Raw genomic sequence first — 23,328 nt, 5'->3', positions numbered from 1 at the left:
CTCCATAGTGGCTGTATCAATTTACATTCCCACCAACAGTGCAAGAGGGTTCCTTTTTCTCCACACTCTCTCCAGCATTTATTGTTTAAAGATTTTTTGATGATGGCCATTCTGACTGGTATGAGGTGATACCTCATTGTAGTTTTGATTTGCATTTCTCTAATAATTAGTGATGTTGAGCATCCTTTCATGTGTTTGTTGGCAATCTGTATATGTTCTTTGGAGAAATGTCTATTTAGGTCTTCTGCCCATTTTTGGATTGGGTTGTTTGTTTTTGTGATATTGAGCTGCATGAGCTGCTTGTATGTTTTGGAGATTAATCCTTTGTCAGTTGCTTCATTTGCAAATATATTCTCCCATTCTGAGCGTTGTCTTTTCATCTGCTCTCTGTTTAGCCTTGACTGATAATTCTCAACCTTTCCTAATATCATCTTTATTGTGAAAATTTCCTACTTACAGTGGATTTTTGGTGGGATCTCATAATTGGCTAGCCCATAGCATATTCCATGTTTAAAAATTCCTAAGTTGGCTTTTTTTACGGGTATTAAAAGCAGATTTTTAAAAAATCTTTCCTATTAACTTTTCTGTAAGGGATGACGTGTCTGTCTCGCTGCAATTGAATTACGCTCAGAGACAAAGTCCACGTAGTAGTACAAGACTTCTGACTGACAGGTAATGGCATTCAGAGTCATGGTCCATGAATAAAAAATACTGCAATCTTTAGTTTTATTGGATCTCAATGTTCCAGGGAAGAAGATGAATTTAATGTACACTGGTTGATGAGCTGGCGAACCAAAATGGATTTAGTTAGGGGACTGTGATGAATTTAGCATGAAGTCAGTGCCAGCTAGCAGAAAAGGACTGCATTATTTCAGTCTAGGTGAATGCCATTTTTCTAGGAAGGTACTTGAGAGAAAAGCCAAAAATCTTTATTTATTGTCACTACTTTGATTTAGCACTTAGAATGCCTGGTTTAATAAATGTTTTTGAAATAAAATATTTCGAGTGAATGGAGGATTATTTTCTGCACATATTTGCTTCTTAAAAATATAAACAAGGAAGGAGAACACTTTAAAATTATTGGGCACTGAGTTGTACCAGGTATCTCATTAAATGCTCACAATAACCAAGGCTACTTAATATGCCCATTTAACAGTTAGGTAAAACAAGGGTTTAAACACTTAGATGCTGTTCATATCCTAAAATCTTTTCATGAAACTGCTTTGTTGCTGATCCTAAATTGGAAAGATTTATAGTCATAGTATTTACCACCACAACACATTTACTTTTAAAACTTTTAAAAATAGTATACATACAAATGCATCTATATACAAAACAGAACAGTCTCACAGACATAGAAAAAAATTTATGGTTTCCAAAGGGGAGGGGGAAGGGGGATAAATTAGGAGTATGGGATAAACAGATATCATAAAATAGACAAGCAACAAAGATTTACTGTATAGCACAGGGAATTATATTCAATATTGTGTAATAACCTATAATGGAATATAATCAGAAAAAAATAACTGAATCACTTTGCTGTATACCTGAATCTAACAAAATATTATAAATCAAGTATACTTTAATTTAAAAAAATTGAAAAAAATGTTATACAAGTAAGTATTTACCTGAGCAAATATTCACAGCTAGGTAACCAGTGTTTTCTATGTGAATTATAAAACTTTTGAATGTCAATAAACCAAACTACATCTAGCACAAGCCTTTTTTTTTTTTTGCGGTATGCAGGCCTCTCACTGTTGTGGCCTCTCCCATTGCGGAGCACAGGCTCCGGACGTGCAGGCTCAGCGGCCATGGCTCACGGGCCCAGCCGCTCCGCGGCACGTGGGATCTTCCCGGACCGGGGCACGAACCCGTGTCCCCTGCATCGGCAGGCGGACCCTCAACCACTGCGCCACCAGGGAAGCCCAAGGCATTTTTTTATATCTGAAGTTTTCATGGTAAAAAATAATTTTGACTTTCAAAAAGCCATTGATCATAAATTCTGTTAAAATTCATGAACTAGCTTTAAACAGCAAAGAAGAAAAGAAACAATGGCCAAGTGTTAACCTCAAAGGGCAAATGAGAGGTGAGGAATCATTCCTTAATTTCCAAAAGGATTTAGTAAACGTAATTAATTGTTTTTACTCTCCTATGATGTTATAATGTACAGAACAGTGGGGACTACAGTAGAAATATTTGTAGTTTGTTTCTTCATGAATAAAGCACTTTCTACAAGGCTCAGGAGAGAGCTTTGTTTTACGGATGTCATTACAAAGACTGACTAAATATCAGCTTAGAGAAAGAGCCTCCCAACCCACAAGTACATATCATTTATCCAGAAATGATCAGAAACTAACAATGTACATATTAAAGAAATTCTACAGAAAGTGCCTGGGAACAAGGTGAACTCATCAAATATGTTGTCCTTTGTCAATTATTTAAAAAAAAATGTATTTGTTCTTTGGGAGATCAGAGAATGCTGATTTAGTCACAATTTATTGCCAAGAAGACTATTTCCCTGGCTTAACACGTAGTTAGGCATTTTCTTTTAGACTCTGAATATTATATATCAGTAAAATGTTGCACTACACATGCACTCAAGCATATCCCTGTTTCCTCCAAGAGAACAATTTGGGTAATTCAAAAGGACTGAAAAAAATTTATCACTAAAAGGAAAATGTAGTATTTTGAGATCTCATGCCAAACAGCTGAATTGCCATTTGTTCTTATTAAGAGTCAAACCAATGGGACTCCCCTGGTGGCGCAGTGGTTAAGAATCCGCCTGCTGATGCAGGGGACACGGGTTCAATCCCTGGTCCAGGAGGATCCCACATGCTGCAGAGCAACTGGGCCCGTGCGCCACAACATCTGAGCCCGTGAGCCACAACCACTGAAGCCCGCGCGCCTAGAGCCTGTGCTCCACAATGAGAGAAGTCACTGCAGTGAGATGCCCATGCACTGCAAGGAAGAGTAGCCCCCACTCGCCGCAATTAGAGAAAGCCCCGGGGAACAGCAGTGAAGACCCAACGCAGCCAAAAAGACATAAATAAAAAATAAAACTCCCTCTGCTTTAAAAAAAAAAAAAGAAAAAGAAAAAGTGTTAAAACATTATTCAGAAAGGCCCTTCACCACAAAGAGGTCTACCTACCATGTAGAACTCAGAGCCTGGGACAGGGGCCTGAATAAAAAGTAAATAGTGTCTTGCATTCAGAGACACATTTTCATGTGCATTGAAAAATGAATATACTTTATAATTTACCCCATGGCAAGAAAGGGGAAACGTATGACATCCCTTGATGCAGTAAATGGTTGGATTCCAGCAATCAAAATCACTGCATAACCGTTGTGTTCAGGTTTTACCCAGTGGTCTGGTGATCCATTTGGGTATGAACAGCTGAATTCTGGACAACTGAAAACTTTGCTAACCTAAACATTCCCAAGTTATCATGGTCAGGTGGTAGTTGTCCAACTTGTTATAGAACGCTGTCAGCAAAATTATCCATGGACAGATGGGATAAAAAGAAGAATTTCAGTGCAGGCAATCTCTATACTATGTTGTAAGGATGGTACACTCAATTTTCAATTAAAATCTTAGCTCATTCAAATGTTTATCGAGCACTTGTTGTATACTCAATACCTGTAGCTCTAGGTCTATATACCAAAATTCAAGTTGTGAAATAGTTAATTCACCAAATGACCATCTCTGAAAACTGCCAGTTGAGTTTCTCATATCAAGTCTGAGAAAGTTTACTCTGGCCATGTTAGTGTCAGAGAGAAAAAAGACCAGAACAGAAGGAGGAAGAAGGACAGATGAGAGAAAATAATTGAGTATGCAGAGATCAAGACAAGTCATAAACTTCATTCCAGTTAGATATTTGAGAAATTGTCTGTAATATCAGAGGCATGCTAAGTTGATATTTAACCAGGCTGGACAATAAATCTGTTATGTAGGCTATTAAGAAAAAATAAAATAAAAATCCTCAATAATCTGGAAATTGGTTTTTGATTACTTGGCCTGTTAAGCAAAGTGCTAGATGCTTCAAATACTGTTTATCCCAATCTTTTGAATGGATAGTTTCTGTAAGGGGTCCATGCAAGGGTTTTCCTCATAAGGAACTCCTCTTGTCAGTAAAATCATTCAGCTTCCATCTTGGCCCTTGCCTTTTCCCCCTGCCATACTTATGAGTATGAGCTGATGAGTGATGAGCATGATCTGTCTTGGACTCCATCTCTCCACCCCAATTCCTCCCACTTGCGACACAGAGTTTGGTTGCAGACTAAACCTAGGACTTGTACTTCCCTTTTAAGTGTTCATTAAATGCTTCAAATTTAACACAGGCCAGGGTAGAGATCATAAACTCAGTGTCTTAAGTGTTAGACTTTGCAGCTTGTTTATCTCCTTAATTTGGGCTGTTGATATCTATCTTTTCTATGTGCTAAGGTTACTTGGATGGTCCAGTAACAAGAAAATGAACAGAAGAGGAAGAAATGAAGTATTTTAGAAGCTCTTAGAAGTGAAAGCCTGCTTCTGATTGGGTCGATCACTAATAGCTTTGTGGAGGAGATAGAATTGAACTGGCTTGGCTCTTGGGGATGGATATGATGCCAAAAGGTAGTGATCACAGTGGTAAGGAAACGCATTCCAAAGGTGGGAACAGGACAAACAAAGGCTTAGAGGTGGGAAAGTATGGCATGTGTTTAAGAAATTGTGCATAGTCCAGCTTACCTGGATAAGAAGACAGATGAATGAGAGAAGAGAGAAGAAAAGGCTAAAATCAAATTTTGTTGCTGGAGAGGGAGATCACAGAGGGTGTCAAATACTGTAACAAGAAATTTAGATTTTTACCGAGTGCCAGGGAAGAACCACTAGAGACTTTTGAGCAGGGGAGAACAATTAACAGAGCTGCGATTTTTGGAAGATTGATCTAGAAGTGTGTGGGAATGGAAGGGAGGGATTGGCAATGGAGTCTATTACAGTAGATCAGACAAGACATAATGAAGATATGAACACCATAGTAATGGCAGTGGAGATTTTAAAGAGAAGACTAGTTATGTTGGAGGTAGTTTCCAAAGGACATGATGCCTGATTTAATAAAGGTAGCAAAGAAGAAAGAAGAATCAAAAGAAAAGGACTTTGAACTTTTTAATTTGGATGAGTGGGACAATCTTTAACATAAATGGAGAGGACGGAAGGAAGAGCAGATTGTACTGGTGGAGGGCAGGCAGGCGGTGGAAGCTGACCCTGAGGAGACGTCATGAGGTCAGTTTTCAACATGCTTGGAGATATTTCTACACATGGAGGCTACTGAAATCTATGCCCAAACTAGGAAAACTAAGGAAAAATACAAACAGACATATATGCACATTTTCAGAAAACATAGATTCATACACCACATCGTAACTGAGACCTGTGAGAAATAAATTTATATAGAGCTAGAGAGAACAGCACAGCTGAACATACTATATATGTGAACATACAGATGCCAACACCAATATATTAAAAATATATGTGTGTGTGTATATACATGCAGAAATCTGAGTCAATGCATGAAAATATATATTGGCTTCATCTGAAATTGCTTAATATTAAAAACTTTTAATTAACTTTCGAGTCTTTAATCCAAGAAATATTAATACTTACTAAAGAACTAGATTGTGTAAAATACTATGGGAAGCACTTTAAAGCACCAGAATGAGTATGCGCTTTGCTGCTTTTCTTTATTCAACTTTTAGTCAATTATGATAATAAAAATAGTAAAAATAATTAAATATGTATTGAGAATTTACAATTATTATCCTGAAAATAACCTTATGAATTAGATACTAAAATTACATCTATTTTGCAGACGAGGAAGGTGAGGCACAAAGAGGTTAAGACACTTACTCTAGTTTTCATAGCTACTTAGAGAGACGTCCAGGAACTTCATCACTACATATGTGGCTTCTCTAATGGTTGAATTATACACATTATAAATGGCCATTAGTATAGTGACTTTTACAGTCAGTGTGTTTTATAGTTATTTTTACTTCTTGTGCAAAGCTGAGAGCATTCTTCACTGCATTTGCAGTTTGCACTGTTACAGACTTCTATAACTGCAAAAATGTATATAACTATGAAGAAATTAAAACTGAAGATGTTTAAAAACATTTTCAAAAATAATGTAGAATTGATGAAATTTTTTGCTAGACAGAATTTACCACTCTTTGAGTTTTTATTAAAAAATAAGGTGGTTAAATAAAGTCTACCTTTGGATTTAACAATGCTATGGCCTTAATATTTCAGTTCTAGAACTTGGCCTTCAACTAGCTATATTATCTGTAAGCAGCAAGAACATCTTAGAAGGCATCTCATTTCTTATCTCATTTCTTCTTTGGCTTAGGCCACAGAAACCAACAGTCTACAAGTGTTTACTTATCTAGTTCCTGAGAAATTATGACTTAGAGTGTCCTTGGGAAAGTCACTAGAAAGACTTTTATTATAAACCTATTTCCTGGGAAACCACATGCACACTTCAGATTCTCTTCCTCACATATTTTTGGTTGCTTGGCAAGTCTAAATGGATTTGCCTAATCACAACTTCCTATACACGATTAGCCATTTTTTTCTCAACTGACTGCCTGCACACAGACACCCCAGCTGCTTGCAATGACCAAATCCATAACTGTGAGGTTAGGGAAATTTTTATATATTGTTAAGAAGAGACATTCTAAGTCAGTAGTGCATATTACCCAAATATCCCTTACTGAAATACATGGCTATAAATCATCAGCCAGATGATTCTAATTGAATATTGGGAAGGTTAGTACTGCTATAAAGATAAATCACATACATCAAAGATCATCTCAGATTTAGTGATTTGTACAATAGGTGGAATAAACATAAGGGTACAAATTGGAAAACTGTAAATTTAATTCTACCACAAATTATTTTTTCAAGGAATCCCTTAACATTGCATCTATATAACAAAAAGGAGTAACACTGTTTACCTTCTGTCCCATGTAAAAACAAATAAACAAAACAAAAAATAATCCCCAAACAAAAATGGTCTGGGGCATTAAGAATGTCTATAAAATAGATCTACTAAATGTTCAAAATAGATAAAGTAGCCATATTCATGATTTTTATATTAAAGACTATTGGTAAAAGTGAGAAAGTCAATTATTCAGGTATTTCCCCAACTCCAGATATTTGATAAAACATGGGAAAAATTCAGAGTATTAACAGGGTTTTCAGACAGATGTTTTCCAGTTCTGCTTCCTTTTCAGAATCTTCACAGTCTTCTCAACATGTCCAGTAGAGTCCCCACAGGTTCCTCCCCAGCCTTCCCCACCTCACAAATGGCACCCCAATCCATTAGATTGCTCTATTAGAAGGACCAGTTAGAATATGTCCAAGGGCCTCAACCTTGGACATACCCCACATCTAGATTACCAATAAGTGGCATCATTTATATCTTCACCATCCATTTTTCTCTACCTTCTCCAAGTGTCCCCTAACTGATCTCTGTTCCCACTCTTGTTCCCTTCAATGCATTTTCTTTACAGCAGCTGAGTGATCTTCTAAAAACAAATTTGACCATATCACATGCTGAACATGTTTCAAGAACTTCCCATTGCACTTGAAATAGAATAACAAATCTGTAAATACAGTCAACGAAGCTGTACATGATCTGGCCCCTGCTCACCTTGACAATATCATTTCATGTCATTCACTATCTTGTCATTAGACTTCAATCACAACCGACTTCTTTCAGTTCCTAGAAGGTACGAAGATCTTTCCTACACTGGGGCCTTCATACACACATGCTTTTTACTTCTGTCTGGATACTCTCCTCTACTCTTTGTCCAGCTAACTTCTAATTTTATTTGTATTTCAAAGTTTAGCTTAAGTGGCACTTCCTCAGGGAAGTCTTCTTTGACCCACTATTTAATTTGTGGCTCCTTAATCATTTATGCTCATTCATAGCATGTTTCCCAATTTATATTATAGGTGTTTTCTACATCAGACCATAATCTTGAGCAAGAATTCTCTCTGTTTTCTTTGTGAATCCTCATTGTCTGGGTCTGTGTCAAGTCCACAATAAATACTTAATAAATATTTGTTGAATCACTGAAGAACTAAATTAATGACCACATTCAGTTAGCTCTGTATTATATACTCATAATTGAGGCTAGTTAGCCCAGTTGGCGAGAGTGTCGATATTTACTATTGAGAATGCCCACATGCTCAGTGAAGGGAAGATAAGGATCTGAAAGCACATATTAAATTTTAAATTCTCTGGAGCATTTTGGATCTCCTGATTAAGATGAATCACATCTTCCTCTTTGTTCAATTGGAATCATGGCTCAAGTTCAACCACAGAGCTGATTTCATTCTGTCTAGCATTAAAGTAAGTTGGCTTTATGTCTCTCTCTCCCATTAGAACTTTCTGATTCTCCCATTAGAAGCACATCTGATTCATCTTCATTGTCTCCACTGCATAAGAGTTTCCATGGCATGAGTTAAACATTGACAGAGATTAAAAAAAAATCATCATTCAAAAATAAAGAATATAGGTGCCAAGGGAGGTTAAGACTGCAAGGTATCATCAGATTTAGTGTAGAATCCAATTTACTCTGATTCAGCACTTCCTGCGTTCAAGGCACAGGGAAAGGCATCAAGGATTTAAACAATGACTAAAACAGTTTCTTTCTCTGTAAATCAATAAGCTCTATATAGAGAAACAAATCCCCATCAGTGATCTTTGTATGGTGACAGTACAGAAAAGTATGACTGACTCAACATAATCCCAACAGGACCAATAGGCCCACAGCCCTCTACAGGAATTTGGCAGGAGCCTACTTTCAGGGATGTAAAGTTAGCTCTACCAGTTTCCTGGTTCTCCTTTCCCCAGTAGAAAAAGCCCATCACCCATCAGCTCGGTGCTTTGTGACCACCTAGAGGGGTGGTATAGGGAGGGTGGGAGGGAGGGAGACGCAAGAGGGAAGAGATATGAGAACATATGTGTATGTATAGCTGATTCACTTTGTTATAAAGCAGAAATTAACACACCATTGTAAAGTAATTATACTCCAATAAAGATGTTAAAAAATAAATAAACCAAAAAAAAAAAAAAAGATCAACCATATGCTGCATACTTTCATTGGGTTATTGCCTGGGTAGTCCTGGTTGATTAATGCTCACCAGTCCCCAAGTCTCACTCTCTTTGTCCCAGGGCAATTCCTGCCCCTCTCCTGGCTCAAAGGAGAAAATAGTTCAGACAGAAGTAAACCAGCTAGGGCCCTAATACCAAAGATAGAGATCCCCCAAAAATGTGTTCCTGATAAAATTAAGGAGTTTTGGCTATCGATTCCCTAGAACCTTTAAGTGCTCTGCTGAGCAGCTGGAGGTCATCGAGTGACTCAGCACTCGATGACCTCCTAATGGATGGTAATGCTTTGCTGAGTGCTTACAACTAGTATGTGCCTTAAGGCTGTGCTGAATAATTGCTGTTAATTGAACTGTAGAAATATCTACGTTATTTATATATGGTATATCTTTTTAATCGAAGTAGTGGGATGCTCATTTGGTTTAACTTTAAGGCACATGGCAAATATGGTTTTAGTACATGTGTAGGATAGAAGGTCTTTTCTTTCATATCACTAGACATTGTGGTATGGAAATGCTTTACTTCTTTTCTTCCCGCCTACCTCCCCCAGAATTAATTATGTGATTTTTAAATTTTATTTTATTTTATTTTTTTGTGGTACGCGGGCCTCTCACTGTTGTGGCCTCTCCCGTTGCGGAGCACAGGCTCCGGACGCACAGGCTCAGTGGCCATGGCTCACGGGCCCAGCCGCTCCGCGGCATGTGGGATCTTCCCGGACCGGGGCATGAACCCGTGTCCCCTGCATCGGCAGGCGGATTCTCAACCACTGCGCCACCAGGGAAGCCCTAATTATGTGATTTTAATGCATTTGAATTTAAGTCAGGAGGGATCCTTGATTATTTTATTAGATTACCAAACAATTGTAGCAAAGGCTGAAAGTATATGGAGCAAACTACAAATAACATGTATATACTATATAGTTAATACTTGTTGTCAATTTGTGCCAGCCATTATTCTAAGCACCTTATGTATATTGACTCCTCTAATCCTCACAACATTTCTAGGGGCAAGTGCTATTATTACCTGCATTTTGTAGATGAGAAAATTAAGGCTCAGAGAGGTTAAGCAATTTGCCCAAGGTCAAACAGCTAGTGAGATGCAGAGCTACGATTCCAACTTAGGCACTTTGGCTCTGGAGTCTGCACTCAACTAGCAAGCTTTTCTGCTCACCACTTGCCAGTTATTAGTTAAATGTTTAATTCTCATAAGCCCAATGGGATGCTACCATTATGATCCCCATTTAATAAGGCGGTTGGTCTAACCAACGTCACTGTGCTAGTAAGTGGCTGAACCAGGCTTTTAAACTCAGTCCCGCCTGACTCTTGGGTCTGAGATCTTAAATAGCACCCACCACTACCTCGCAGAGAAGATGGTGTGCTTATTTGTAAATCACATATAGCATTAGAGATTACACAGATTTTAAGGGAAAGAGAAATAATTTACTAAAAGAGTATAGTGACTCTGTAGTCAAAATCTTTTAAAATATTTAAAATACTCAAGCCAGTTATTTGATTTTTCTAAAATATTTGAAATACTGTTAATATTAAATGTCATCATTCTGAAGAGCAGAGCTCAAAGGACTATTCTTAAAAATTAATATAATGATTCATCTTACTGTTTATGTGATTCCCCAAGGTAACTGCAATTACCTCAACAGATTTGTGAACATTTCAGAAAAATAAATTTTAACTTATTTTGACTATTGCAAGTATAAAATGCTATGTAGTACTTGAATACAACAGATGAGTATTATAAAATCAAAACAAATCACAAGTGTCATAAAAATATAATAATTGTTATTTCAGGATAGGCTATTTCAAATATTATTTTTCACATTACTATTTTACTAAAGGAGGGAGGTTATAATTTACATTTGAAAAGTTAGAAAGTATTAACATGCCAGCTAAGTCATGATGATCCGGTAAGATTAAAAATTTATAGAAAAATGTAGATGGTTGTTGTTGTTATTGTTTATAAGAAAATTTCTTCAGAAATCTATCCTTTCCTTCTCTGAGTTCATATTTACAGTATTGGTTTCTTTTACTCTACGTAAAAACCTACCATTATCGTAGGATTTAAAAACTCATGGTAAGCGCTGAATATCAGACAATAAAAGAATGGACTACACAGATGGGTTATGGCATAATCTTTAGCCAAATAGGTTGTCACTGGTGTTCTATTGTGAGTTACTTATGTGTCTATTACCTTTAGGCCCTTTGAACAGCTTGATTTCCACAACAGTCTCCAAAATGGGTCGTCTTCTACGCACGTACAGCCGAACGATAGACCCTGCCTCTTTGAGCGCTTCCACTGCTTTACTGTGGGAAACCTCTGACACATCCACCTCGTTCACCCGTAAGATACAATCATTGACCCTGAAAGAAAGGAAAAGAGGCAAAGGTCAGGAGTGGCTAAGAGAATTTCTGAAAGAATCTTACGAGTATGTAACCTTAAGATGTGGGGAGGCAAAAGGTATAGGCAATTTAAAAATATTTATATTTGGAAGAAATACTTCAAATGAAGGAAATCAAGAAAACCTTGAACTCCTCAGCCTTCACAGTTTTCCCAACATTGACCACCCTACTGGTCAGGTCCCATACTGAACTCCAGTCCACTCTGACTGGGACTGCATCACATAGGGGGCAGTTAGAAGGACACATATTTTAAGGTCTCTGTCAGTCACATGAGCATTTTGATTGGTTTTAATTGGCTTGACTGAGGGTTACAATTTGAGTGGTTCTCAGAACTTACTCCCATAGACTATATAGACATAGCAAATGTAACTTTATAAATTAGTTTTTCTTGAATTTTTAATTTACTAGCTATAAAAGTAATAATCATTTTAGAAAATCTGAAAAATATAACACGCAGAAAGAAAAAAATGTATACATGATTCAATCATCTGAAATAATGTTAGCTTTCTGGCAAATTATCTTCCAGTGTTTTTTTTTTCCCCTCAAATTCGTTTCATGATACTTTCTTTGAAAACTAAGAATTATGACACGGCCTACATTAGACTTTTCCTTTTTGCCATTTTTTTCATGGGAAGGAACAAGCGGACTTTTCCATTAAGCTTTCTAGATACTTTATAGTTCATAGTGGCCATGAACTGTAAATCTCTTTTATATTCACAATAATAATTAGTGAGAGTATTAATAATGGTTAAGGGTGTAAGACTTGAGATTAGAAGGAGTTCTTCCCCTCACTCCACAGATCCATTCTCATGTTTCCCATCCCAGTTCTCTGTGTTGCTCGGAGTAAGAAATAAGGGGCTACCCCTGCTTCACCCCTCCTCCTACCACCCACTCGGCTCCACCTGCAAAGTATATCTACAGTCCATCCAGGTTCCTCATCTCCAGTGCTACCCCCTTGGCTGAAGACAACATCATCTCTCACCTGAACTACTTCCACAACCTCCTACCTAGTCTCTCCGATCCTCTCTTGTCACCTTCCAACTCATTCTCCACAGTGGCCAGGATAAAGTGGACATGGTTGGTTGCTTAACCCCCTTCCAATCCATTCCCCACTTCCTTCTTCCAAACAGTGCCTGATTTTGTTCAGGTGATCTATTCTTCAGCAAATTTTTGTTAAGTGAACGAAAGAGCAAGTCTAAGTTCAATTATTGGGCCCTCTATTTCCTAAGTTTGTAAAGATTGATAATTTTTTTAACTTCTCTAAGCCTCCATAGTCTCATCTATAAAATAGATATAACAGTAATACCTACGATAAAGACTTTGGGGAAGAGCAAATGTGTTAATGAGGAAGATTAAATGTGGTAATGTACATATAAGTCCTTAGCACAGACCCCAGTATGTAATAAGCACCTAATAAATGGTTGTTATTGGTAGCAGTGCGCAATTTGTTGATTTGTAATATTCTTAACTATTGAATTCCTTCCATAGTCTTGTGGAATAAGATCTATTACCCATATTACACAGATAAGAGTTGTTCCAACTGGTTAAGTTCTTTGTCTAAAGCTGTCAGCAATTTGATTAGAGATTGGATATGATCCTAGGTCTTATTTCAAAATTTGTTCTTTCCTCTTAGGACACATACATCTAATGTGATGAATAATAGTTTCATGTATGTTGTGCGCATCAATTTAAAATTATAACACGATGGTGGAAATATATAAAAAGTATGGGAAGAATTTTCCTATCTTTTTTGTTCATAACTTTTCTATACCTATTTGCAGAACTGAGTGATAGGAACTCTTGGCTCAATAAGAACCCTGATTAGCTTCAAATTCTTGAGCTAGAACAATCTCACTTACTAAGATTCAGTGGTGTCATTTCATCATAACAGATGCTATGGCTTTAATAGGTTTATACAGACATTTCCTCTCTGACTAAAAAAAATCATGGAAAACTACCAATTAAAATAGTTTTGAGAATGTAGGCATCACGGGTGCCAGCCGCCCTGCAGCAGCTGGTCCTTTGAGAGTGGGTAATTTTGTCATCTCATGATAATGCAAAAACATAATGTTTACCATCACCCTATGCTCAGCATACTAATCATATATTAAAACACTGCTTTCCATAGAAGGGAGTGGCTGACATTAAAGAGAACATTCTGGATGCTCTATCTATTCAAACTCTACTAAATTTTTTCCTTTTGTATAGACTGGAATCCTTAATTGTCAAATGCTGGGGTGAGGAAATCACAGCCAAATCAGATGTTTTTTTCTGACGATGTGGACAAAGTAGGCAGCTTTAGTGCACTAAAAAAACCCCACCAGACTAGCAGTCAGGAGGTTTGGATTTGAGTCCCAGCTGTGTATCAGCTGGGCGACGATGGTCGAGTCACTTCATCTTTTTGAACTTCAGTCTCCCATGAAGAGAGAGTAAGCATGCCTAGAGTTAATGAGAGGAGTAACCAGACAGATAAATATATGGATGTATGCGTAAACCGTAACGTAACATACATGAGAGAGTTGCAGCTATTGATAGGTGAATCAAAGATGCTGTGCTCAGAATTTGTTGAAAGGTAAATAGGATGGAAATTGAAATTTTAAAGGGTCTACTATATGCCATATATCATTTTAGTGACTTCATTTATTTGCTCGTGTTTAAATCAAACGATTTATAAAACATAGATTCTTATTTTACAGACAATGAAATTTTACTGACAAGGTCACACTGTTGGTGAGGGCAGCAACACGAGTCCAATCTAGTTTTATCCTTTCCTGGAGCCTATGCCGATACAAAGTTACTTAGAGTTGATTGTTTAAAAAAAAAAAAAGGGGAATGTGAGGGGAGAAGTTTATATTCAAATTCTTAAAGCAGAAAAGAAAGAATATCAAGCCAAACTAGGGAACTCAACTTTCCCTCCTCCCAATCACCTGAAATAGCATTTGGCTAGAGGGTCATGGCCTTTTAGAATTAATTTGCTTTCTCTACCAGTAGATAATCTCCATGAGTAAAGGCAGCACTGGAATTCATTCTGAAACATATAAATATACCACTAGCTTCAAACTCAAATAACACTGTTTCAGTGAAAAGTGAAGTCTTTATCGTATTTCTGAGACATTGTATTAGAAAGCCATTTACATACAAACTTTCTCCCTACTGTACCCACGTAATTAAGTTGATGGTTTCACTCTTTCAGGGCTTGCTGTTTTGGATATAAGTCTACAATATCCTTTTTGTGGACCAATATTGTCCATGAAATTAAAAGGTTAATTTAAATCTTTTCCTAGTCTCAGTTCCTTTGGACATTCTGGTACATTTCCTTGCAGAAAATATCTTTGAAACAAAAAGTGCATTTCATCACTAACATGTCCACAGAATCACATCTAAAATTTGCACTAAGCAGGGAATTCCCTGGCGGTCCAGTGGTTAGGACTCGGCGTGTTCACTGCTGAAGGCCTGGTTCAACACCTGGTCAGGGAATTGAGATTCTGTAAGCCGTGTGATGCGGACAAAAGAAAAAAAATTGCACTAAACAAATATTCTGGAATATGATATAGTATCACTGAAAAGTCAACTAATACTTAAAAATTATTTGTTCTACTTTGAAGATATCCAAAATAACATGTAATATCTACTCTCATTCATAGGTATTAAAGTATGTTCTATGGTAAAACAAGATTTGTGATTTTATACATTTGTAAGGACTTTAATTCATTAAAAATAATTACTAAATGCTTGTGTTAAAATTTTTTTAAAAAAATCTGTTTATTATGTATTAAAAAATAGTGGGAGGAAAGATAAAGTTTCAGCTCTGGTTCCTTGTGGATGTGGAGATTATGGATTCCTTTTTTTTCCTTTTGAAATATATTTTTTGAGTATAAATAAATGTCTTATACATTAAATACCAAGAAGTATTCATTATTTACAAGTCTGCTGTAATACTGAAGGAACCACAGAATCAAAATAGCCACCCATGATACAGTAGTGATAATTCCATTCCAGTATTGGACACAGTAATGATTTACTCACAAGACACAACAAAACTCACCAAAAAAGGCCATCACTTTAACCAACCTATAATACCACAAGAGAAAATGGTTTTGAATCATCATATGGACAGTCCCACTAATCCTGTCTTTGTCAGGTCAATTTTGAAACTGTGGAGATATGCTGTCATAGAACTTAAAGATTCCCATTTCCTTTGTTTTATTTCAAAATTACTATTAAGGAATGAAGTTATACACACCCAATGACAATTTTAAGTAAGTTAGTCTTTGATAAAAGAAAAGGAATAAAAATTTAGTATGAAGAAAGCTTCCTTCAAGTAATGAATCTCTTAATGGAAAAAAAATGAAAGCAATGTAATTAACTTTTCCTCCAAAGAAAGGAAAGAAACCTAAATCTGTTATGGCAAACTTGGAAAGATAAATATTTCCTAGTCCCAGAATATGTGTTTATTTTACATGATGTACTTGAATGATGCAAGTCTACGAAGCAGGGATCTGTGGCAGTCCAAATTCACCCACCAGGACTCCATCCTTATTCTTTGTGTCAGTGGGAACACCTTCTGGAATTGCAGGTGCAGCTGCTGCTTCATCCAAATAAGAACTGTCTTTATCAGCCAGAAGCTCATCGCCCAGGGCATCCAACTCTGCTTCTCTAGGTCATCTTCATCTAATTCTGGGGTGCCGTAACTACACCTCAGTGCTTCTTGGATTTCATTTGCATCTTCCATCATATCCTCTAGCTGGTCTTGTAGATCCTCAGTCTGGTCGATTTTCACTTGCTTGTATGCTTTCTTCATTTCCTTTACACCCAGTTTCATAGCATCAACTGTGGTCTCGGTGTCCTTCAATGACTGGATGATGTAATTGGCTTGTTCCATGTTAAATGACTATTGGGCAAGACTGTCCCGCTGCCACTTATACCTTTGCAGGACCCTCTCTCATCTTCTTGATCTGATTCTTACACTTCACTAGTTCAGCATCCAGCCGAGAAATATTCTTGTCAATGGATTCTGCCCTGCTGTCCTCCGTGCCAGTGCAGTCAGTCAGTCAAGCTGGGCGGCAGAGCCTTGGGTTTCACTTTCCCGAAGAAAAGGTTCATCTTGGGCGGCCACGAAGAAAACCCAAACGTTTGAGCAAAACCAGAAACGGAAGCAGTCACCTCCGCCTCCGACTTGACTTCCGGCCCTCCATGTGCAAGTGCAATGTGCCTATTCGGATGTTTTAAAAAGCGTATTTCTATTTTTGTTTCTTCCAAAAGTTCTATAATGCACATACATCATCGCAGAGAACCTAAGAACATGGGCCTGGGAGCCTTGGCCACACCTAGACACGACTGGGATCTTGTCCCAGCTCTAGGACTCAGGAGCTGTGTGACTTTGGGCAAATCACTTGACATCTCAAAGCTTCAGCTTTTGCATGTGAAAATAGGGATAATAAGATTGCTGTACGGATTAAATAATATATGTGAAATATTTAGCACAGTGCCTGAAAAATGGTAAGCTATTATAGTCATGAAGAAAACAAGAACAATTTGCGTGAGAAAGGATGTGAAAAGACTATAGTGGAGGGAAAAGACTATAGTCTTTTCACTAAATGGGAAAAGACTAAAGGGACAGAAAGGAAGAGAGGGCTACCATCAGGTACTGAAAGTATTTTTGAAATTGTATATGGAGAAGAGAGAAAGAGATGCAATGAATGGGACTTGGGGAAAGAAAAATGTAAAAATAAGGCTTTTAAGTAAGTCTTGTTTTGTGGAGTGTAGCTTTATTCCCCTTTCATCTTCCCTCTCCCCTACCATCAAGAAAATAGTCAGTTCTAATATAAACTATAGCTTTATGGTAGCCTTAGAGAAAGCTTCTAAAGATCAGCACACTTGCATAATTCCCACCAGCTCATGCCTACTCTGTCCTTGCCCCACTCCACACTTGTAAACACATCCAGCCACTCAAGACCACTCAAGGCTTGATTCAAAAGGAGGCTTTAGGTCACAGGTCTGAAGCTTAATTTTGAAACTTACTGGTTATTAAGATGGGGTGGGTTGGGGTCTTGCTTGGCTTATTCTTTACTGTCTCCACTCAGTCCTACTCTCTTTGGTCAAATAGATGAATTAATTACAGACCAAAGGGCCACATCATGGAGAAAGCTGATCAGTGTTTAATGTGCTGGATGAAATGCAATAATACATTATCAAATGGAAAACACTGGCTGGGAATTATACTGTCTGTGCTTAAAGAGATCAATGATTTATAAAAATCAGAATCTGTTTAAAAAGAATAATTGCATAGATTTTATGTGAACTATAAGGATACCAGAAAGGCTCTCAAGGTTAAGGTAGCAAAAATGCCTTACTTTTCTTTTATTCCTAGAGTCACTAAAGGTAGATTAAGAACAAATAATAGACACTCAAAAGTTTAAGAAAAGACAGATGCTTTTCATTACCAGAGAAAAGAAAAAAACAACACAAAACACACACACACACACACACACATACAGAGATTGACCCAAATGGCTTCAAATCATTATGACCTTTTCTAAATCTACTTAATTGTGTCTGTCTGCTGTCTTCCTGTATCCTCTAATGAAGCACATGTGGGTTCACCGGGTATATTTCAAGCTCCACCGGCTAAGGTTCCTCTTTGTTGAAACTTCTCACCTTAAAAAAACATTTATTTCATTGATCTCACTAGGTGCTATTAGTCCATTAAAATTGAGAATAAAATAATAAAAATCAGCATAATTTAACAGTTTTCTAGGCAAGATAAAGGACTGATGTTTTGGAAGCATCAGATATGAGTTGATGTAGTAATATCTACTAGGGCTTTTTTTCTACCAAACATTCACAGGGTTGCAGGAAGAGTGACAGTTCATACAGCTTATCATGGATCACTTGTCAAGTTTGACAGTCCCTGTTTTGGGGAATCTGGAATTGAAACGATGAGATTCAGAGGTTCTATCTAAACAGAAGAAATAGAAGTTTGAAAGCTTCATATTGGGGCCATTTTCTTCCACACTGACTGAAAAGTAGCAAAAGCATATTTGCAATAAGATGGGAATAAAGCAAATTTTTGGAAAGAAGTAAGGGCTTCAGTCCATGGTTGTCCAATCCAGCCTTGAATTTCAGAAGACATTTCAAGTGTCCTTCTAATTCATTCCCCTTTTTGATTAAGTAAGCTCAGGTGGATCTTTGTTACTCATCAACAAAAATTTCTAACTAATACAGGCAGACTTTGTGACCAGCACTTTGCATGTACTATCTCCCTTACCTCATTCCTATTTTCTGCTTTTTTTTTTTTTTTTTTTTGCGGTATGCGGGCCTTTCACTGTTGTGGCCTCTCCCGTTGCGGAGCACAGGCTCCAGACGCGCAGGCCCAGCAGCCATGGCTCACGGGCCCAGCCGCTCCACGGCATGTGGGATCTTCACGGACCGGGGCACGAACCCATGTCCCCTGCATCGGCAGGCGGACTCTCAACCACTGTGCCACCAGGGAAGCCCCCCTATTTTCCTTTTAATATTTAATTCAAGTTTATCTTGTCTTTTGGGAAGTCATCCTTGGCTCAACTGGCTGGTCCAGTGTCCCTCTACTAGGTAGCCAGTACAAAATATTAATGAAGTTACCAGACCTAGCAAATCAAAGTATAGGACATTCAGTTAAATTTGGATTTCAGATAAAAACAATAATAATTATTACTCAGATAAACACTTTTTAGTGTAAGTATGTTCTGTACCATGTTTGGGACACATTTATACTAAAAAATTACTTGTGTTTATCTGCTATTCAAATTTAATTAGGTGTACATACTGTGTTTATAAAAGTACAGTATTTATAAAAGCACTAAACTGTGCTTGTTATACTGAACTGTGGTCTCTGGTTTGTTCAAACGGTATAATCCTTGGTACATAATGGGAGATATTTACACTATGTACTACGTATATATTCTTTAATCTGTTTAATCTAAACAGAAACTTTGAAAGGTAGATATTGCTTCTTTCATTTTACAACAAAACCTGAAGCTAAAAGAGGTCTATAATGACAGTAAGTGTTGTCTAGGTAATCTCAAAGCTTATGCACTGCATCATCCATATCTCTCTAGTTTGTTAAAAATAATTTTGGGACATAATTAAGGACCAATCTCAATTGCTAACCACCAGTAGGATTAAGGATCATGCTAGAAAGTGGTAAAGCCGAGCCAAATAACAAAACCTAAATTTTTTTCTTAAAGAAAATCTAGTTCTCAACTTTAGAATCAGATTTCTATACTTTAAAACTAGATTTAGAAAGGGTTCTCAAACTTTAGCGTGCATTAGAGTTACTTGAAGGATTTAAGTCATAGATTGCTGGGCTCCACTGCCATAGAGTTTCTGATTTAGTAGGTCTAGGGCAGGAACGAGGATTTACTTCTCTAACAAGTTTCTAGGTAATGCTGGTGTTGTTGGTCTGGGACATACTCTGAAAACCACTGCTCAAGGTTCTGAAGGGTCACTCTACTTGCCTAGTGTGTGGTTCATTCTAAAATGAACAGGACTGCTCAGTCTTATGTAGACCCAGGTGACTGTGCTGGAAGTTCTGAGCTCTGACTCTGAACCCAATCCCTTCAATGTTGCAGCTCTTCATTATTTGGAATGAAGTCTCTAAGGGAATATGGACCAGGAGACCACAGCTGCCATACCATGTGAAAGTGTGTGTGAGAGCCATTTTCCAGCACTTATTTTATTTTATTTTATTTATTTTATTTATTTTTGCGGTACACGGGCCTCTCACTGTTGTGGCCTCTCCCGATGTGGAGCACAGGCTCCGGACGCGCAGGCTCAGCGGCCATGGCTCACAGGCCCAGCCGCTCCGCGGCATGTGGGATCTTCCCGGACCAGGGCACGAACCCGTGTCCCCTGCATCGCCAGGCAGACTCTCAACCACGGCGCCACCAGGGAAGCCCAGCACTTATTTTATATGAGACTCTTTTCCCTACTGTTTTCCTACAGCAAAGGCCAACTGATAGCCACTCCATTCTACATTTTAAAAATAGGGCTCCTGCTCTCGTCTCTGACTCTGGGTGAGAGTAACTTGAGTTTATGATCCGTAGAAGCCATCTCCTACAGTGAATATACTGTTTTTGTCTCTCCATTTGCCACTTCATTTCCCGTATATAAAACCCTTCCAGGATTCTCTGCAGCTGTCATCTGGGAAAAATCACAGCTTTCCCACAATGGGGGAAGAAATTGCTATTTTAGAGTCAGTGATAGGTCCTTCGGCACTTTCCCAGAAAAGGAGAGAGTCCGGTAACAAATCTCAAGCCAGGTAACTCGGTGAATGCAACATGGAAAAGGGGCACTAAATAGGGACTTCAAAGGGAAAGGATCATAGGACTGGAGATTACTTAGTCCACTCATTCCAATACTCTGTCCACAGACAGGACTACATATCAACTTTCAAGAAACGAGGTCTCAGTACCTCCCATTTGGATTAATGAAGTAGCTTTCTAGCTAGTTTTCCTGATGCCAGGTTACCTAGTCTCTCTTTACGTCATCCCACAGGCAAGCCCAGCTCAGCTACAATTTCCTAAAGCAACCCTATCATTATTTCCTCTCCCTCAAAATTCGTCGAGTCACTTAAACTATATAAAATCAAAGCTGTGGTTAATTTATCCTTGTATTCCCAGTGTTTGCTATACAGTTGTCACTTAAGAATGAATGAGTGTCATTGAAGGGCCTCTAAATCTAGTCTCTTCTTATACCTCTCAAACTCCTGCTTCAGTCAATCCACACCCTCATTGTTCTGAAAATATAACAAGCTCATTCCTGTTTCTACATTTTATTTCATGGTGCTTTCTGCCTCCCAAATGCCTAGCTCAAACCAGCCTCATTCAAAGGCAAGCTCACACTCTCCAGCCTCATGAAATGTTTCTTAATCACACAAGTCCTCATTGCCTGTAATGCCTGAAATGCAAATGCATGGTAGATTCTCATGAAAAAGCTACAGATTGATCTGGTACCCCTGCAGAACCTATAATTAAGTACTATACATTAAGAAATGCATTTTCAAATGTTGGATTTGATTTTCTATTTTCCTCTACTAAGATTTACTCCAATCCCAGAAATTGATATGGATCAGCATATATGAAATCGATAATTTTATATTTTCTGATTCTAATTTGATTTGACTATGTGATATTAATGAACATTTTAGTGAAAAGTTGAGAAGCACAAGAACCATGGTATGGTGGGAAGAATGGTGAGTTATAAACCAGATTGGAATTCTAATGCTCACACTTTCCATTTAAGTAAGGCATTTTTTTTCTTGTCTCTGTTTAAGTTGAGTTCAATGATTTTACAATTCTTTTCTAACTCTGGTGTTCTATAAATCTAAATTCAAGACTAACTCAGCCTGCCACCTAGCTCCACTTGGAAGTCTGGAATGTACTTCAAATGCAGCAGAATGCCAAATTATGCTTATTCTCTCTCCATGGACAACTATGTACTTTATTTTTTATTCTCTATCAAAGTAAATCATTCCATCTCCAAAAATGGGGAGTTCTCCTTCTCTCTCAGCCACACGTCCAATCTGTCACACAGTTTTTTAGATTTAAACTTTTCTTTATACTCATTTATCCTACTGTGGCTCCTATTGTCAATCACCCAGATTCTGCAAAAAGGTTTGTAACCAGTCTCCTTGTTTCTAGTTTTGTCCTTTATAATCCATCTTCCAATATATTGCCAGAATGGGGTTATTGAAAATACACCTGATTGCTTTATTCCCCTATTTAATAGTCTTTGACTGCTTTCCACTGCCTACAGCAGATTTTCAAACATTTAAAAAAATATAAGCCATCACTCTGATACCAAAACCAGACAAAGATGTCACAAAGAAAGAAAACTACAGGCCAATATCACTGACGAACATAGATGCAAAAATCCTCAACAAAATGCTAGCAAACAGAATCCAACAGTACATTAAAAGGATCATACAGTATGATCAAGTGGGGTTTATCCCAGGAATGCAAGGATTCTTCAATATATGCAAATCAATCAATGTGATACACCATATTAAAAAACTGAAGGAGAAAAACTATATGATCATCTCAATTGATGCAGAGAAAGCTTTCGACAAAATTCAACACCCATTTATGATAAAAACCCTCTGGAAAGTAGGCATAGAGGGAACTTTCCTCAAAATAATAAAGGCCATATATGACAAACCCACAGCCAACATTTAGCCACAGCAACCAGAGAAGAAAAAGAAATAAAAGGAATCCAAACTGGAAAAGAAGAAGTAAAGCAGTCACTGTTTGCAAATGACATAATATACATAGAGAATCCTAAAGATGCTACCAGAAAACTACTAGAGCTAATCAATGAATTTGGTAAAGTAGCAGGATACAAAATTAATGCACAGATATCTCCTGCATTCCTATACGCTACTGATGAAAAATCTGAAAGTGAAATTAAGGAAACACTCCCATTGTAACAAAAAGAATAAAATATCTAGGAATAAACCTACCTAAGGAGACAAAAGACCTGTATGCAGAAAATTATAAGACACTGATGAAAGAAATTAAAGATGATACAAATAGATGGAGAGATATACCATGTTCTTGGATTGGAAGAATCAACATTGTGAAAATGACTCTACTACCCAAAGCAATCTACAGATTCAATGCAATCCCTATCAAATTACCACTGGCATTTTTCACAGAACTAGAACAAAAAAATTTCACAATCTGTATGGAAACACAAAAGACCCCGAATAGACAAAGCAATCTTGAGAA

The 23,328-nt window shown here is 37.5% G+C and overlaps 1 protein-coding gene and 1 pseudogene across 11 annotated transcripts in view; both read right to left on the bottom strand.

The window, feature by feature from the left end:
- The window catches only part of DLG2 (discs large MAGUK scaffold protein 2), a 2,147,153-nt gene that overhangs the window by 574,161 nt on the left and 1,549,664 nt on the right, over positions 1–23,328 (bottom strand). For all 11 annotated transcript variants that reach the window (XM_028501170.2, XM_055091363.1, XM_024131657.3 and 8 more), the window contains one exon: positions 11,355–11,524. In XM_028501170.2, coding sequence (XP_028356971.1) covers positions 11,355–11,524 — 170 coding nt within the window. The remainder of the gene's footprint in view (positions 1–11,354; positions 11,525–23,328) is intronic.
- Positions 15,929–16,782, bottom strand: LOC102981578 (charged multivesicular body protein 5-like; annotated as a pseudogene).

The sequence above is a fragment of the Physeter macrocephalus genome, chromosome 16 (genome assembly GCF_002837175.3).
Source record: "Physeter macrocephalus isolate SW-GA chromosome 16, ASM283717v5, whole genome shotgun sequence".
NCBI lineage: Eukaryota > Metazoa > Chordata > Mammalia > Artiodactyla > Physeteridae > Physeter > Physeter macrocephalus.
This window is presented reverse-complemented; position numbering and strand designations above follow the sequence as displayed.